Below are 18,134 nucleotides of genomic sequence, written 5' to 3'. Positions count from 1 at the left end.
ACATTTAAGTTTCCTATTTTTTTGTCTTGCATGCAGAAGGTCACAAAGAGGTGAACAGCATCTGGCTGTTAAACAGAATTACAACTTGTGGTATCTTTTGTTTTGTCAAAGCGCAAATTTATGTTATTTTTGTTCGTTGAAAGATTACATTGTGTGCTGTAACTGCCCCTGCACACTTATAGCCTTGAGGATGGGACTGTCGGCAGATTGTCTATTTAAGCTGTTATACAAAGATGCCAAAAATATTTGCAGTACAATTAGTATAAGAATTTTGCACCTCTTTCTGCACGTGGACCCAGCTACCACCCCAAATAGAATCTAATTCTGTGGGAAACACTGGGCACTGATATGGAAATATGAGGATATGTGAAATGAGTTACAGGAAAATACACATAATGCTCAACTGTGCATTGTGTTCGCATTAACAATTATACAAAAGACGTTTCTACGTGTGTAAATGTGCATTATAAATAAATTAATGAATGAATTGCACCAACAGAAATGTGCCCATTTGGATTTCTGCAGACAATGTACAAAAAGGGAAATTATTATTATTATTATTATTAATATTATTATTATTATGTTGTTTTTACACAACAATATGTTCTATCCTTTTCTTGGCATGTTCTACCATGCTCTCCCTTCATTATCTGTGTCTCACCAGTGATTCATCGGTGCACTGGAAGACATAGCAAACAAAGTGGAAGCTTCCTCCTTCCACTGTCTCCCTGCAAATGAAGCCAAAGTGATCCACGTGATGAATACCCTGAAAAGAAAAGATCAGGCGTTTCAGGATTCAGGATGGGTTTAAAAATCACACACACAAGCCTAAACAGACAATTATGTGTAGAAGCGCAGTGCTTCATACCTGTGAGCAGAAGGAGATTTCTCTGAAACTCTTCTCTATGGCAACTTTCTTAGTATCTGGACTAACCAAGAAGATCTGAGACCTGCCCACCTAAAACAGAGAAAAACACAAAGACAGAACAGTTAGACTCCTGAATCTAAGTGTCTCTGTGTGTGCATCATGCATATGCGGGGAGGGTGGGGGGAAATAAGCGTTCAGGGGGCTCAAAACATGTATGGAAAAGAAGAATTGTGTCTACACTGGGGGGATTAAAGAACACAAACGGGCCGTGAAAAATAAAGATGTGATTTCTTGTGATTTCATGTTTCTTTTATGTAGATTTAAACTTACAACTGGCTTTAACAAGGTCTCATTCTCTAACAGATATGTTGTTGATTCCGAATAAACAATCCGAGACATGTGTGATGTTTGGAATATGCAGAAAGTTTACAGAAAGTACAGGAGACTAATAATTTTCTTTACATCAATAAAGACATTTGCAACATACATTATTGCATAACAATTCTCCAGAATGCAGGAAATGAAGTGTTTGACGCTCAAAATGTTAAGACCCCAAGACCCCCTGGTTACAATGTGTGTGTCCCCCTCCTCCCCCCCCAATGTTGAAACAAAACCTACACCGTTGTGTGCATGTGTCTTTGTGGCTTTGCGGTCTGTACAGTAGACTGTGCTTCTGTGTGTTTGGTGAGGTTTGTGGTGTGGTGGCGACAGCAATGAGTCTCACAGACTTAAATAGATATGTGCCAAGTACTACATTTCTCACACGTGTCTTAAAAACTTCTCACACATTTGTCTTAATGATTCTGTGATATAAAAGGCAGCCTAAAAATTATCTCTTTAGTTCTATTTTTAATAATCAGAATTGTCAAATGAGACGGTTTCGTTTTTTCTCTTTTCAAAAAGTACCAATGAATGTTAGAAGAGTTCTGCTTTACGGGGATATTCCCATTCATACAATCATTAGGACATGAGTCACTATCACTCCTAAACCTCAAAAAGGGACTCAGTGGTTCATAATAAGCAAGTGATCTCATGTCTGTTAAATCCCAAGTCTTCACGCTCTGTGAGCACAGCTATTCTTTCTGTGAATAAGTTGCCCTTTCGCCGTTCTACTGTATCAAATTCAAATCACATTATCAGACTCTTTCTAGAGGAAAATGGAGATTTAATATGGAGATCATAATTCATCATGTCACCAGAATGAGGTAGTTCTGTCTACTACCCATATCAGCAGCAGGCTGTATCATCAGTGTCAATAATATGTCTGTATTTGCTGTGAGGGACAGTAACAGGCCCCGGTGGTTCCTGTGCAAGTGGTCACCATTTCCTGTCTAGAGGACAAACAGGAAGACTGCTGGCAGCAGGTCACTAAGGTCACATAAAGGTGAGTAAGGGGAGAATGACTGAGCTCATTTTGAGCGGCAGTCAGCATTTGCTCTTGCTGAGTCATTAGGGGGATTTATATTCTTTTCTCTCTTTTGTTCTCTCCCTCTCTGTCATTTATGAGCGACTGAGTAGGAGGATTTGTTATTTAGGGAATCAAAAATTGCACTTTTCAGCACTACAAAGTTCTCTTCTAATTCTCAACAAAGACGTCTGAGAAAACCAGTGCGTGAGCTGGAAGAACTCACACGGAAGAGTGTTTGCGTGATTTGACAGTTCCATATTGTGTATCTTTGTAGACAATGCATAAAAGACTGATGTCAATGCAGTATATACTGTACAGTTTGTATTGTCCCAATGAGTGGCACACGGCTATATCTCGGGGACAGATATAGTTATCAAGATTTAGTTTGATTTCTCGAAAAGCAGTTATTGTAACAGGTTCTAACAATCAAAGAGTCATTCATCAATCATTTATGAAAATTACCGTAAACAGCATGGTCCTGTTCTCCTGCAGGCTGGTGGGTTGTACTCCAGCAGAGTGGGTGTGTGAGTCTGTAGTGCTGGTGTGAGAGATCTCAGGAGAGAGTCCATTCTCATCCAGGGCCTGCAGACAGGGAAAGCTGGGGTCTCTTTTAAACAGGACAGGATGCTTCCCAGTGGTTGGGCTCCTTGCAGCACCATTACCATTGTCACTGCTCTCCAGTCCATTGGATTGAAAGGCTAATACCCTCCTCAGCCCACCCACCAATCCCCCACTATTTCCTTCTTTACTGCTCGTCCCTGAGCCATGCAACTGGCCAAACTTCTCGATGCACTCATCAATCAGGGCCGGAGGGGCTTTCTTGTGAGCAACACTCACACGGCCGCAGAACAGCACCTCAAACTTCTTGGAAAAGGCTGTCGGAGACACAGCAGCAGAGGGTGCTGCGGAGGTTGTCATTGTGGAGAGAGAAGAAAAGCATTTTTCAGATGAATCGTTGCCTTCAGTGGAAGTTTTGCTGGAAATGGTGGTGATGTCATCACTGCGTGCAGAGCTCTTGCCAGCTTGTCTCAACGTACTGATGATCTCAGGAACCTGGAGGGGTAGCAAGCAGGAGATAAGAACTTATAACTACTGTAATAAAACATTTTGTAACTGCATGACAGTTAATACAGACAACCTTGAAAACTTTTGGAGCCCATGATACAACGATGAAACCTAAAGTAAAGGTGAAACTACACGAGATACCGCAGCCGATCTGTCTTTATTCCCGAACAAAGGGAATGTCGCCAAACTTAACTGCCCTCTCCATTTCTATAGGTGGTATTTGACTGGGTGCTCATACAGGTGGCTGCCTACAGTACTAATGGTAGGTAAACATAGAAATAAACACCAAATACATACTGCATGAACCACAGATTAAACCTTTTATTTATTTTTGTATCAATGTAGCCTAGATGCCACACCCCACTATGAGCTAACCTGCCACATGGTGTAATGTGTGTAATGGTTCCCTGAAATAGAGCAGCTCTTGTGACGTCTTCCTGTGTTGAAAAGAAGCCAAATTGGGACCTTTACTCTCAAAGCAAGCTTTGTACTCACTTTCCCTTTATTTGATCCCTTCTTTCCTTTCATCCTGACCCCTCCTTTGCTTTTTTCCTCTTTAGTCTCTGTTAACAAACTTTGGTTACCTATTTTTTCTTGGTAATGTCTACTTTTATTTCTCATAAAACTATTTAAAGCTTAATGTTTACCAGAATCCTCATCTTGATGTATTTGCATTGTGCGTATTTTGGATTTTTGTGTGCAAGCTAAACGTTCTCAGCACACCACTGTGTGTGTATGTGTGTGTATGTGTGTGAGTGAAAGAGAGAGCGACAGACCGACCTTTCCAAAATGGAGCTATCTATTCCTGGTCTGTTCCGAAGATCCATGAACCGTGACCATTTCCATTATACACACATACTTATCATTGTGGCATTAACATAAAAATGCATACTCAAACAAGGATACACACTAGCACACACCCACATACACATTGTAACAGAGACTCAAAATGCAACTGACAAAGAAACGGATAGCAGAAATATGATTAATAACTCAAATGCTCCAAAACACATTTTCTACACTCTAACCAGTTAACCTGTCCAGTTCTCTCACAGAACGATCATGAACACATATGATGTGATGATGCCTTATAAAAAGCAACCTGAATTTTTTTTAAACGGAGCATTCTACAGTGTGTTGCAATCAATCAATTAAAGTTGAAAGTTTCAATGTCGGGGAATATCAGATGTAACTTGCATTGTTTTTGGGAAAGGCTCAGTTAGTCTCTTTCATCTTGGGATGCATGTAAGGAATAAGCAGTAGGACACAATCAGCACTGTTGGTTCACCACATTAAGTTTTATGTTATGTTTACTCAGCAGCTAAAAATGTCTTTTAATATCAACTCCCCATTGATATCAACAATTGCAGTTGCATAATAGTAGAGAGGACCACAGGGCCACAGCTCTTCCTCTCTGTCCCTCCAAACACCGTGTCTCCGGCTGAAATCCCAAATGGATACAGCAGGCAGGATGTAGCAGTTTGTTATAGAAAAATGGAGCATGCCGAGTTGAAAATGTTCAACTCGGCAAGTATAGGCCTACACACTCACTGCCATCCATAAACTTTATCCAGGAAACTGCAATAAAGATTATGTGTACTGTTATACTGATTTTGTATTACTTGGCTGTGAATGTAGTTTATATAATCTATGTAAACACTAATTTTCATACTTAACAGATGCAAGCTTGTCTGGTTAAAAAAAAAAAACAGCAGCATCAGAAAAAGAGCAGAGCAGCAGCAAATGTCTTGTTGCTCTTGTCCGGCTTCCTGGATATTTATGTCCAGACGGGACTATTCATCATTATTCCTATTAATGCTCTGTAAGACAAAAAACATTCCCTGGCTAGAACATATATTCTTTTAATTTGTAGATGATCCCAAAACAAAATCTAATGCAAAAGCACTTCCAGTTCATCAAAGTGTTCTGCAAGATTATTTCTTAGTTTTGTAATGCATATGTGTTGCTATTCTTATTAACCTGGGCTGGTCTGCAGATAAGTGGATATTGAGGGTTAAATGAGGACAGCCTAGAACAAATGAACCATAACTCAGGGCTCCCACTCGCACAAAAATAATTTTCTGTAGCCACTCTTTCCATGACTACTAAGTCAGAGGATTTCCATGAGTGTTAAAACAGTTTTGACACATTGCCTGTGCCAGTTTTAAAGACAGACAAGCAGGAGCATAAGAATGTTTAAGAAAAAAAAAAAGAGGCTAAGTAAGGTTACATAAACAGGCTTGGGGAAAAAGGTCAGTCAGCCAACCAACACAACACTTCACCAGAAATAGATCACATATCATTTTAGACTGTAGGCTTGAAATGTGGCTGTTTGGTTGGTCATTATTTGGCTAAAATGAGCTTGATAGCAAGTAAGTTACAATGAAATGTAAGTTTAAATAGCGAAAAAAGAAAAAAAAAAAAAAAAAAAAGTGGCATCCAACAAATGGTCTTTTGAGCTGTCACTGATCCTTGTCACAGTAAAAACCTGAAAAAGTGGCATATCATTACACTACAAGTTCCTTTTGGTTTGTAAATACTCAATTATACATCAACCTGGTCTGTTTGCCATTTAAACCTAAATTAAGATCATTGTCACCCAATTGACCTATATTGTGTTTTGTTACAAACATTCACTTGGTGATCTTTCTTCTACACACCAGGAACACTCTGTGCTGTTGACTTGTAGCCATTTGCTGATAATTGGCAACAGTTGCAACATCAACACTGTAACTACTGTATAACGAACTAACTATTATACAGAGAAAATGTCATCATATTGTTGCAAAATAACTAATTCCACGCAGTGAGGCGGACTGCAGCCTGAAGTTTTAAGCTGCTCTAGCTCAGCGTCCCTGAGTGAGTAAAGGCCCTGACACACCAACCCAATTATCGGCTGTCGGACAGTCTGGCGAGGTCAGTGACTCGAGTGTGTTCCGTGTGTTCCGTGCCGTCGTCAGCTGGAGGAGCCGTTGGACTTCATTTGGGCCGATTTGACATGTTGAATCGGAAGGCGGGCAGTCGGACTCAATGGCCAATCTGATTGGTGGAGTGCTAACCCGGAAATGATGAGCGGGATTATTGCCTCTCAACCTTTGTCGATCTGAAATGAAGACAGATTCCGCAACTGCATGGCCTATTTCTCGCTTAAAATGTTTTCAGAACTTGTTTCGGTGAACTATCTTCATAAAATATGAGCTTGTATTCTGAACAAGCCGCCATTATCAAATCCGGGAGCAGCCAGACCCATGTGACACGTTTGTCCAATCAGCTGCCGGTTTTCATTTTTTGGGAGACAATACAGATTAGCGCCCCCTGCTGTTATGGAGACGTATTACGTCTCGCGCATTCGCAGAACATACGCTAAAGTTAGCGTCGCTTCAGTGTATTCCAAGGCACTTTTTTATCCAACTCGGCCTTTTCTGCTGACAGTCGGCCATCGGGTTGGTGTGTCAGAGCCATAAAGGATAGAAGCAAGTCGGACATTTTCTTACAGCCAATTTGTTTAGTTTTTTATACATTATCAACATCTCCTATTTCCATAACTAAAACTCCAGTAATACACAGACAAAAAAATAACTTAGGGTAAGTCTAAGTAGGAAGTTTGAATTCTTGCTGTTCTGCGATTGTTTGATCACTGGCATATTGAGTTCATCATGCTAAATAATGCAGGAAGATCAGGGCGCTGGGTTTGTTATGATTTTGCAGCTTACTTTCTTACTTCTATTTATTGAAAAAAGAAAAAACAAAAGATAAAGTGCTACAAACATATATCATTATCATCTACAAAAAAACCGGACTATAGCTGTTGGCTGCCAACATACAAATGCTTCTCCTATTGTGGGCCCACTTTGTTACAGCACATTGGCGGTCCACACCAAGGAACTACAAGGAGGAAGTAGACGCGCAAAGCAGAAGCAGTGGTTGAGTCACATCAGTTCATGTGAGATGCCAGAGCAGCTACTAAAACTGCAGTCTCACAGACTCACACATCTAGGTCCTGCTGTGTCTTGCCTCGGCATGAGATGTGTTCACTCTTGTTCTTTTATCAAAACAATACCTGCCTCCAGGGTTTGCCGCAGAAAATTTGTTAGTTAAGGTGGTAGGGGGGGGAATACTTTTCACTCCACTACATTTACTTGACAGCTGTATTTGCTGTTACTTTGCAGATTAAGATTTTACATCAATGTATGCAGTGTTTCCCACAAATAGACTAATTTGTGGCGGTGCGCCACACAATCAACACCAGCCGCCACATATTTCTTTTCGTAAATATATATATATATATATATATATACACACCGTTTAACTGACAGCACGGCGTCAATTTTTTTATCGCGAGATTAACGTTCTTTTTGGCCTAGCAAACTTTGTAGTTTTTTTCACATGCTATTGCAACTAGGCCTGGGCAATATATCAATATATCGATATCGTGATATAACACTAAATATAGTCTTAGATTTTGGATATTGTGATATGACACAAGTGTTGTCTTTTCCTGGTTTTAATGGCTGCATTACAGTAAAGTATGTAATTTTTTTAACTTACCAGACTTTTCTAGCTTTTTTATTATTTGCCTTTACCCCACTTAGTTATTATAGACACATTAATGATGATTATTTATAAAAAAATCGCATTGTGTAAATATTTTTTTGTAAACACCAATTGTCAACCCTACAATATCGATATCGAGGTATTTGGTCAACAATATCGTAATATTAGATTTTTTCCATATTGCCCAGCTCTAATTGCAATAACTAGTAACATTAGAAAAACTACAACACCGCACCGGATCTAGCTAGACCGGAAACAAAACAACAGGCACACCTGGCGGGACTGTTTTTGTCATTTGGGACATTGTCCACCCCCTTTTCTGTCCAGGAGAATTGTTACATTCCTTATTAGAAAAATGTAAAGGTTACAAATGTCCTGCTGTGGCATCTGGTTTTGGACCATTTTGTTTGTACTGTATAAGCAAAGTGTAAGTGTTACATCTTAGTTAGGTTAGGTAGGTCTACTTGGAGGAATTGTGCAATAATGACAGATTCACACATTTTTCTTTTGTTTACAGTAAATAAATACTAAACAATTACAAATCTTAAAGTCAAGTTCATAAAGTAACTTTCTTTGCATTAATTTGATTCCCAATCAAGATACACTGGTAAGAATTGCTTTCCATTGTCAATATGTACTTAAAAACAGTTCTGAAATGCAAAATAATAAAATTGTATTCATGTGATAAAACATGCGATTAATCACGATTAACTATAGAAATTTGGCGATTAAACAAATGTATCGTTTGACAGCCCTAATATATATATATATATATACACACCTTTACACAATCACACATTAAAAAGTGCTATAAAAATATTTTATATTCTGAAGACAATGTTGTCAGTGTGTTAATGTTGGAGTCCCGAACATGTTGGCGTTATTTTGTCACTTTTGTCACAATTGGGAGCAGTAGGCTAGTTGGAACCAGTTACCTCCAGGATCTGTGCTAGGCTAAGCTAATGCTGGAGCCGTCAGACAGCGTTACAGCACGCACGGAGATGAGAAGTATGTATCGACTTGTCTTACTCTTACTCTGGGGGTTACAGTGAATAAGCTAAATAAGTACGAAAACAAGTATTTAACCCCCCCCCCCCCCACCCTGCCATCTTTTACCTATAGATTCGGAGACACCATACAATTTCCGACTATCAGTGCTTCACTTCACTGTTTCCATTCCCCTCTCCCAACATCATCAGCATCACTCCAGACACCATGTTTCTCACCCTCTAGCTTCTAGTGTCTCCTTGTTTTTAATCTTCCTGGCACAAGAGTGAAGTCTGCTATCTGTCCACTAACAACAGACCTCTCTCTGTTTTGCTTACCCCCCTCCATCTACCCTTTCCTCTTCCTTCTGCTTTCACTGCTTGATTCTTTGAAACACCTCAATCAACAGATACATTTAGTCCTTGCATGTGCCTCTTCTCTCACTCTCTCTGTTATTAAAGACATAGAATAGCCATAAAGAGGAGGAGGATTTGTTTTCTTAATTGTACTGTATTTATCATGTCAGCCCACCTATCAGTTTTACTCCCTCTGCTTTGTTTGGCTGATTAACGGCTCAGCATGATGACGTTTAATCTATTTAGTCATTCAGTTACTCCCTTCCCAATGTAGTTTTACCCCTTGTCTGTTTAAGTACATTTCACTTAACTACCTGCAACAAACATGCCAATCTAACATGGATTTTTTGACATTTCACAGACATGTATATATGATATATCAAGTACATAATCACAATGTTAAATCGATGATGAAAATTATAGCTTCTTGCAGCCTTAAAAGAACGTGTACGTTTTTTTTAAGGGGGCTTTCACAACTGCCTCATTTAGTTTGGGTTGAATCACACTAGAGTTCATTTTCCCCCTTGGTGCGGTTCGTTTGGGCAGGTGAGATTGCAGCAATCACACTCGGATGTGCGTCAAAAGTAGGGCTGTTAACAAATATTCTAAATTCGAATATATATTCGAATAGTTTTTAAAAAATGAATTTCAAAGGTGAAAATTAATATTCGAATAAAAAAAAAAATTGTGGAAAAAAACGCTCGCGGTAGCAGAGGCTGTCTGGCTGTCTGCTTTGCTAGCGTGCCTGAAAGCCGTTACATACCGGACGCAGCCCAGCTGGCGCATACAAATGTGACATCATGAGATCGCCGTGACTATTTATACCTGCGCTGGTGCTCACGACACCAGCTGCAGTCTTCTCCTGAACAGCGGTGGCGCTAATGAGCAAACGCTACCGACGTTGCTCTTTCTACGGACTAGAAGAAAAAGGTAAAAACGGCAGAACTGGCAGCAGCATTGCCGTCAATGCATCGGTTTGATTCAATGACCTACTTCGTCGGATCGAGCCTTTCATTCACCATAAAAGAACTCATCTTAACCCGGTAAGTTTATCAGAGAGACTTGCAGTCACTCTGAGAGTCCTGACATCCAATTATCGGCGAACTCATTCAGGCTACCGTTTCTGCTTTGTTGCGCGCCGCTGAAAAAAAAGAGCCGTGTGCAACCTCGGCTCGAGCGCCATAAATCAGACACGCCGGCCGGATATTACATCAATTTGACGTCACGATGTCGTGCGCCACCTTGGATGCATGCGCAACCAGATGTTCGAATAGTTTGAATATTCTGTGTTTTTTTAGAGGGAATATTCGAACGTCATTTTTGATCAATTTTGACAGCCCTAGTCAAAAGCGGACCAAACAAGCGACCTCAAACCGCCCCAACTGCTGTATGTGTACTCCACAAGTCTGAGCTAAATGGCTCCTGTAGTCAGGTGTGCTTTACAATCTGCAATGCGGTAGGGCATGCAAACTGTAGCAGTTTGCAATGTTTCTCTCACAGAAATAGGCTGCGGTCAAGCTCGCCGTCACACGCATTTCCGTGGTCAAACCAGCCGCCGCCAAAGTTGGAGACACACGCCCGCCGAGCAGAGCAAAGAGCAAAGTCTCGCTGAGCAAAGTCTCGCTGAGCAGAGCAGAAGTAGTAACGTCGCTCGCTAAACAATGTCTGAAAAATTATTGAAATGAGCTGGTTTGACCATGGAGATGCAAGAAATATGCACTAGTCCAGAACACAGGACCTTCTTTCTGTATTTACTTTATTGCTCCCGCCTGACACATCTGGCCAGTAAGCGCTGGTAGTAATGCATGCAAACAAACTATGGGTATGAAAACGCCTTAAGAAATAATGGCGGTAGTCACTAATAGCAAGCTGGGGATCTCTCCAACCTTGATGAATGCAAACAGACATTTCTTTGTACGTCACTGTCATGTGTAATCTATTCTTGGATTTCTTATTCCAATACTTCCCCGTTTTTAGACTGCTCAAACAAGGCTAAAACGTCAGATTTGGAGGTGTCGATTGGATTGAAGGGGAGAGGGTTTGCTCGTCAGAGGGCAGCCTTAGCTTTAAACACACAGCATCTTGTTCAGTGTAACATTAACATGATCTTAAACAGGAAGGCAGTTGGACACAGCCTCACTTGGCCTCTCACAGAGAACAACATTGAAAAAGCATGTTGTCTCTCACCAAACGAGAATAAAATAGAACTTCTGTTGTACTGAACTTGAAAAGAAGGAAGTTACACAAGTACCACCGGTAAAAGAGAAGCTGCAATTCAGTGCAATTAACAAAATAAACTTTTCAATATTTGTCAAAGCGAGCAAAAAGGTCAAAGGGGAGGATTTCATATGAAGGGCAATGGTTAGTTACCAGAAGGCTTAGGGACAAAATCATTATTATAAGACAAACACACAAATGTATTTTATAGATATATCGACTTATCACCATTTGTCTTCACTCTTTGGCTACATTAGGCTTCTTTCTTTCTAGACTTTCTAAACTATGTAGTTTACCCCTCTTACAAGGCTGAGGGACTCCAGTACAGCCATGGGCTCCACATTTATTAAACAGTAGGCTGACATGACAAGAAGTTTGCCACACAAAGATACAACTAAACAATGAAAGAATGTATAGAATCGTCAACTTTAAAGTTCAAAAGTGAATAAGTATCTAGTTTTAACGATACTAAATTATCTGTATTAATAAATAAATCAGTAAAATATGGACAAAAGCTACACACAGAGACAGATTACTCATACAGCACCTTAATAAAATACTTTGTAGAAACACTGTAGGTCCAACTTACCACACTAGCCTAAATGGATATTTGAAGTCTGACTAGAGATGCCAGGAGGTCAAACATTTTTACAGGTTACAGAGGAATGTCACTGAAAAAACCCAGTGACACACTAGCCAGTCTAGAAAATCATCAACAACAATGACGAGCCAGAAAAAAAGCCCCACTTCTGCACTTCCCATGGTCATATGCCTGGGTCTCGTGCCTTGTGGAGCAAAGCCAGAGCTCACAGAAGTTCAAAGTGCAGGAGCCATACAACATATGAGAAGCACCACTAACAGAAAGTTAAGCACAAAAGAGAGAAGGAGGAAAAATATTCAAAGGGAGGTGATGGTCGTAAAGCAGGCACTGAGTGACTGCCCCAAGAGTCCAACACATTGACATAACTCTATTGGGATTAAGGAGCCACTTCACAGCACAAAGACAAGTGAGGCAGAGTTGACAAACTCATTCAAATGTGATAGGGACACAATGTAGGGGCTTGTTGTCAAATTGCTGTGCTGAGTCAGAATGAACTCTTGGGTAAGAAAAAAATGAAGTTGGTAAGGCTCACAGATAACCCCAATCTTCTCATCTAGGAAGATTGTATAGGTGTTGCTCAAAGACTGACAAGATGATAGGTGAGGCAAGCAAAACGCTGAATAAACAAAGTGAAAGACAGACTGCTAGACAAATAGACAGAAAGGGGACTGACAACTGACAAAGACAGACTGTCAGGCATACAGTAAAACGACAGGAAGGTGCCTCTGGTTTACAGGCTTGTTTTTACAACAGCACAAGAAGTGTGTCACACAAAAAGGGAGGGAAACGCATGTGAGACCAAAGATTCCAAGAAGAGGGTATGGCAAAGAAGGAAAAAAAAGGGGATTCCAAGCACAAGTCTCTCGTGGACAATTTGGGTAATCATTAACACCAATCACTTTTAAAAAGTAATTTTTTTGTCGAAATGAAAATGCTGCCTAGGGTACTTTCTTAGTTGAGAATTTATGTAAAACATCTCCCATTCAAACCAAGTAAATATCACTAGTTTTTGATCACAACTCAAACGATATCACAATCGCTTGATCAGAAAACCAAAAAGCACCTGCAAAAAAGGGCCACACTCCCCAATATTCTGCAGTTCAAAGGATAACGCTGAGTCTCACTTTAGGCCAAGGCTTTAAGGTGGCTTGTGTGTGAAACCAGCCATGAGAAAGAGAGAGAGAGAGAGAGAGAGAGAGAGAGAGAGAGAGAGAGAGAGAGAGAGAGCTGAAGTGAGAGCACGAGACAGACTATGTGACTAATACGGTGTACAAAACGTTTTGCCTCCTCTTCCAAGAGTCAAGTCCTGGCGTAAGCACAATGGCTCTGGAGGTGATATCCCAATGACTCACTCTACACACCTACATTACAACAGCTAAGCAGACTGGGTTTTCATGTTCTAAACTTTAGAGGGTCTGACAGTCAGTAAGCCACTGTTAAACAGAGCCAGCAGCTTTAACAACATCCAGTTGAGAAAAATCCCATATTTAATAACTGAAGGATTTTCAAAAACCATGTTGAGCAACACTGTGAGCTAGGATGATGATGCACTGAGCAGGTTTTCCTGATACAAATGAGACTGTGCCTACTGGTCAGAAAACAAGCAATAATAATTATTGATTAGTATGCACATTGTTTTCTCGATTAAACAATTAATCATTTGGTCAGAAAATGTAAAAAAGAAAATATTGAAAAATTTCCATCATTTGTTCCAAGAGCCCAAGGTGATGTGTTTGCCCAACTAAAAGTCCAAAACCTAAAAGGTAGTTAGGTCAATTTACTGTTATGGAAGACAAAAAAAATTCACATTTGGGAAACTGTAACCAGTGATTTTCTTGTCACATTTGCTCAAAATATTCTTTATCATTAATTTCTGTCATTTTAGGCCTTTATTTCCACAGGAAAGATGTAGACATGAAAGGGGAGAGAGAAGGGGAATGACATGCAGCAAAGGACCGCAGGTCAGAGTCGAAAACTTATCTTCAAACTTCAAAGTAGTTCTGAAAAGCTGAAAAATCACAATCTAATATAATAATAATATAATGCATTTTGTTTAGCTGTCTAGAGTACATTAAAAAAATCTAACTGCTGGCAGTTGTAGAAACCTAGCTAAATGCCCCTCAATATTTACAACCAGCACACCAACAGCAACCATTTAGTGACCAGAATCACACTGAGATTTATTGCCAAAGTAAGTTTTCACTTGTATGGAATTTGACTTGCTGTGTTTGGTGCATACAATAACACTAACACTATTAAATTGGGAATAAACAATACAGCAAAGTACAGTAACAGTGAAGAACATGAATACAGAATAGAAATATTGCAATAAAATGATGTAAAAGACACTCTTACAAATATGTACACTATTACTGAGTGATGACACTTTCCACTCATAACTTCTTGACCAGTTATGGTAAGGAAAGGTTGACCAACAACTGCAGTAGCCAGATAAGAAGAAGAGCAGTAACAGAGCAGTTACATGTAGTGTTAGTGTATTAGGCTCACTTGTTATTTAAAGCGTTACACTGGCAAACAGTCACATTTGACATAAAGACAAGCCTGTGTAGTTACTTAAATAAAGAAAATGTAAAATCATAAAGTATGGTGAAAACTAATGAGTAAAGTTCACGTTAAAAAAAACACGTTACTAGATATGTAACGACCATTCTGTTGGAGTGATGTAGCTAATGTTAACGAGAGCTAAGTTGTTGAACTTGGCTAACAGGTTGCGCTAATTTGGCTAATGTGAATGCTCGCTAACTACCTCGGTTAACGTTAGCTTTCTGCCTGCTTAGCATGGCACGCAAATTAAACAAAACCGCACCGACACGCCTTTCAGACTTAACTTACATCTTTTTGTTCTTGTTTTATGTTGAACAGGTTGAGTCGCTGGAGTCGTGCTCTCATCCCATCCGCCATAAACTTTACTAGCTAAAACGAGATCGGAGCGGTTACTTCTCCGAGACTTGTCTCTGACCGTGTGGGACACTTCAATATAATTTCATTGGAAAGTTGAGTTGGCTCACTGAAGCTGAGGATCCTGCGGTTAAGCTTCATGTTGGCCAACATAAAATTACAACACATCCAGTTTAGAAATTTCAAAGTAAGATATTACCATAACTTCATATGGATATCTTTTACACACCCACTGGTTTGCTTTTGTTTTGAAGGCCAATTTACCAACTTCCGACTTTATTCCAGTTAACTGTGGTCAGCTTGTCGCAGCTAAATCCGCCAATATGTTTTGGAGAATTGGGTGGACACAGTTCCTGTCCCGGGGCAGTCAAACTAGGCGGTAGACTTTTGGATGTTTTTTCACTTTACCGTTGCATGATCAAGATTGTTTTTATTATCTTCGTTGGTATGACTGAACGTAAAAAGTATTTCCGTTTTTCTGTAAACAGAGCAGACCCTATCAAGCAGGAATGAATGCCCTTGGGATTATGCACCGCTGCAACTGATAGTTGGGAACATAGACTTTGGTTGGGAATGCTGAATAGTTAACTTCATGGCCCAGTAGCCTAGTTTCTAACCGTTGTTATGTAGTCCTTTGGTCAACATTTGACACGTTTGTCTCGAACTCTACAGTCTCAGTACAGTTTGTATTGTAGATTACTTTGATAGTGTAACACCCAGCAATTGTCATTAACTTGTCTCATTTCCATGTCTTCAAATGAAATAATAGGAAAACTACTGTACCTAGATCATATCTAATCAGCATTTGTTTTAACTACAAGTTGCTATTAAATAGTGATTCAATTATTTTACTTCTATATTTTTCTAATAACGGACCAGTCAAACCCACATGTTGATCATACAATTGTAGGACTTAATAAAAAGCCATTATGGAAACCTAAATATTTAATATCAAGTAGAAATAGTGATATAAAATAGTTAGTAGTGGAGAATGGAGTATCACATAGTCTTTAGTAAATATTTACTAATATCTAATAAAGATGAAGCAGTGGGTTTGGGATTTCAGTTTGGTTGATGATGTGATATATGATTATGAATGATTATATTATATCAAATTCAATTAGATAAGACTTATCAGATTCCTCTGAACTTTTCTGTCACAAGCTAACTTTAATATTTATGACTTAAATATTGTGGTGATTAGTGTGTCATTAAACGTTGACTACATACTTTATCACGTTGATATGTAAAAGAGAATAGTTCTTTCCGGTCATTTAGTCACCATGAATTCATCACCAATGGTCAAAACTAGCATCTAGAAATAGAACAACTAATCTCAGGTTTAAAAAGATAATGATAAAATAGGTACAAGTAGTAATACTGAAATATCTTATCTTTAGTCATTACCATCTGCTCACCCACAGAAAAGTGATTAAGTAATAGTAATAATAAAGCTACATTAAATAAAAATAATGATATAGTTAGGGACTATGGGGAAGTAACAAAAATTAGCAGCAACTGAAATCAAACAATGAAAAAACTGCAAGAAACTTATTCAAACATTAAAACGTTCACACTGAAACATTGTGAACTTTGTACACTTCATTAGTGACACCCTGTGGTTACTTTTTTTGCTACTCCAGGAGCAGCAGGGGAAACTCCAGAGACCCTGAGACAGTTTCTGTCCCCTGACACAGAAGCGGAAGTTTTTTCCTCTGCAGGTTTTAAATTATGTACTTATGATACATTTTCCTGTAATGATTATTTTTTATGAAAAACAAATAATGCTTATAACAGTGTCCCACATCTTTAAATGAAACAGAGAAGTCAGAATACAGTGAATTTCAAAATACAGCCAATTAGTTGGATGTTGAATATCTTGAATGTGCCATGTTTTGTTTTATGTGTAAAATTTCTTATCTTATTTTTTAGCAGTTCAAATTGTTGGGTGAATAGCTCAGAAGTAAATTTGCACTGTACAAGTGAGGACCATTATAATGCATTTCTTAACCTCCAATCTTAACTATTATAACTACTATCAAAATATGATACAGCAGACCAAAGAATCATCATAGTCTGTTACCATATCTACTGCAAGCTGGACAAATGCTCCTGTACCTTTACTTTCACAAGGGCTCGTAATGTGTGTGACAGTTACGATATAGTACAGAAAAATGTCATTTTAAGTATTAACATTTACTTTTCCTGCATCTTTTGCAGCTCTATTTTTGAATGTGAGCCCATACATAAACACTTGAATGTTTGCTGTACATGAAATTGTGAAGATTGTGTGTGTGTGTGTGTGTGTGTGTGTGTGTGTGTGTGTGTGGGGGTCACATTTTCCTGTGTAAAATGTTTACAGATCTGGTGGTGTGTGGTTTTGGTTCTAAGGGCGCAAGGATGTTCCAGATTCCCATTTATTGTATTAAATAAGAACTAAGCTCACAACATTGTGTAAACTAAAGCAAAATGACTCTTGTAAAGTCCTTTGGCAGTGCCCAAGGATTGCACACATATTCTGTGCGCATGTAAGTGTAAGTGTAAGTGTAAGTGTGTGTGTGTGTGTGTGTGTGTGTGTGTGTGTGTGTGTGTGTGTGTGTGTGTGTGTCTGTGTCCAAATGTGAAAACAGGTGGTCAGCCTGACATCATCATTGCATTCTTGAAAGGGGTGAAAGGAGAGAGAACACGCATCCACACACAAAAACGCCACAACAAAAATACATCACAACAGGCGCTGGGCCACAGGAAGTGGTCGCCATGGCAACATGGTTCTACATCCTGCTCGGTTAATGTAAAGCAAGCTCATTTGACTCTCATTCAAGCACACACAGAACGACTCTGACCTGCGGCCCTTTGCTGTATGTCATTCCCCCTCTCTCTCTCTCCCCTTTCATGTCTTCACTTGTCCTATCAATTAAAGGGCCTAAAAATGACCAAAAAATAATCTTAAAAAAAAAAAAAAAAAAAAAAAAAAAAAGATTGTTACGCCTGACTGCCATCAACATTTTGACTGTGCCACAAGAGGAGTAAACACTTTGGATCACTGTTATACACCATTCAAAAACAACTATAGAGCGGAATCACTACCTGCGTTTGTGCGGCCATCTTGCTGTGGTCAAAGTATGTAAAAAAAAACTATGGCACATGCGCCGTGAGGTC

The 18,134-nt window shown here is 39.3% G+C and overlaps 1 protein-coding gene across 5 annotated transcripts in view; it reads right to left on the bottom strand.

Moving 5' to 3' along the window:
* tbc1d1 (TBC1 (tre-2/USP6, BUB2, cdc16) domain family, member 1) overlaps nucleotides 1–18,134 on the bottom strand; it is a 58,073-nt gene that overhangs the window by 37,763 nt on the left and 2,176 nt on the right. For 3 of the 5 annotated variants that reach the window (XM_028593659.1, XM_028593667.1, XM_028593670.1), the window contains 3 exons: nucleotides 2,739–3,329; nucleotides 869–958; nucleotides 662–766 (listed from right to left, as the gene is read on the bottom strand). In XM_028593659.1, the coding sequence (XP_028449460.1) occupies nucleotides 662–766; nucleotides 869–958; nucleotides 2,739–3,329 (786 nt within the window). Of the gene's footprint in view, nucleotides 1–661; nucleotides 767–868; nucleotides 959–2,738; nucleotides 3,330–12,044; nucleotides 12,117–14,909; nucleotides 15,122–18,134 lie in introns of those variants that run through there. The other 2 variants (XM_028593679.1, XM_028593688.1) reach the window with 2 other exon arrangements.

The sequence above is a fragment of the Perca flavescens genome, chromosome 2, assembly GCF_004354835.1.
Source record: "Perca flavescens isolate YP-PL-M2 chromosome 2, PFLA_1.0, whole genome shotgun sequence".
Classification (NCBI taxonomy): Eukaryota; Metazoa; Chordata; class Actinopteri; order Perciformes; family Percidae; genus Perca; species Perca flavescens.
Note: the sequence above shows the minus strand (reverse complement) of the source record. Positions and strands in the feature narration are given on the sequence as shown.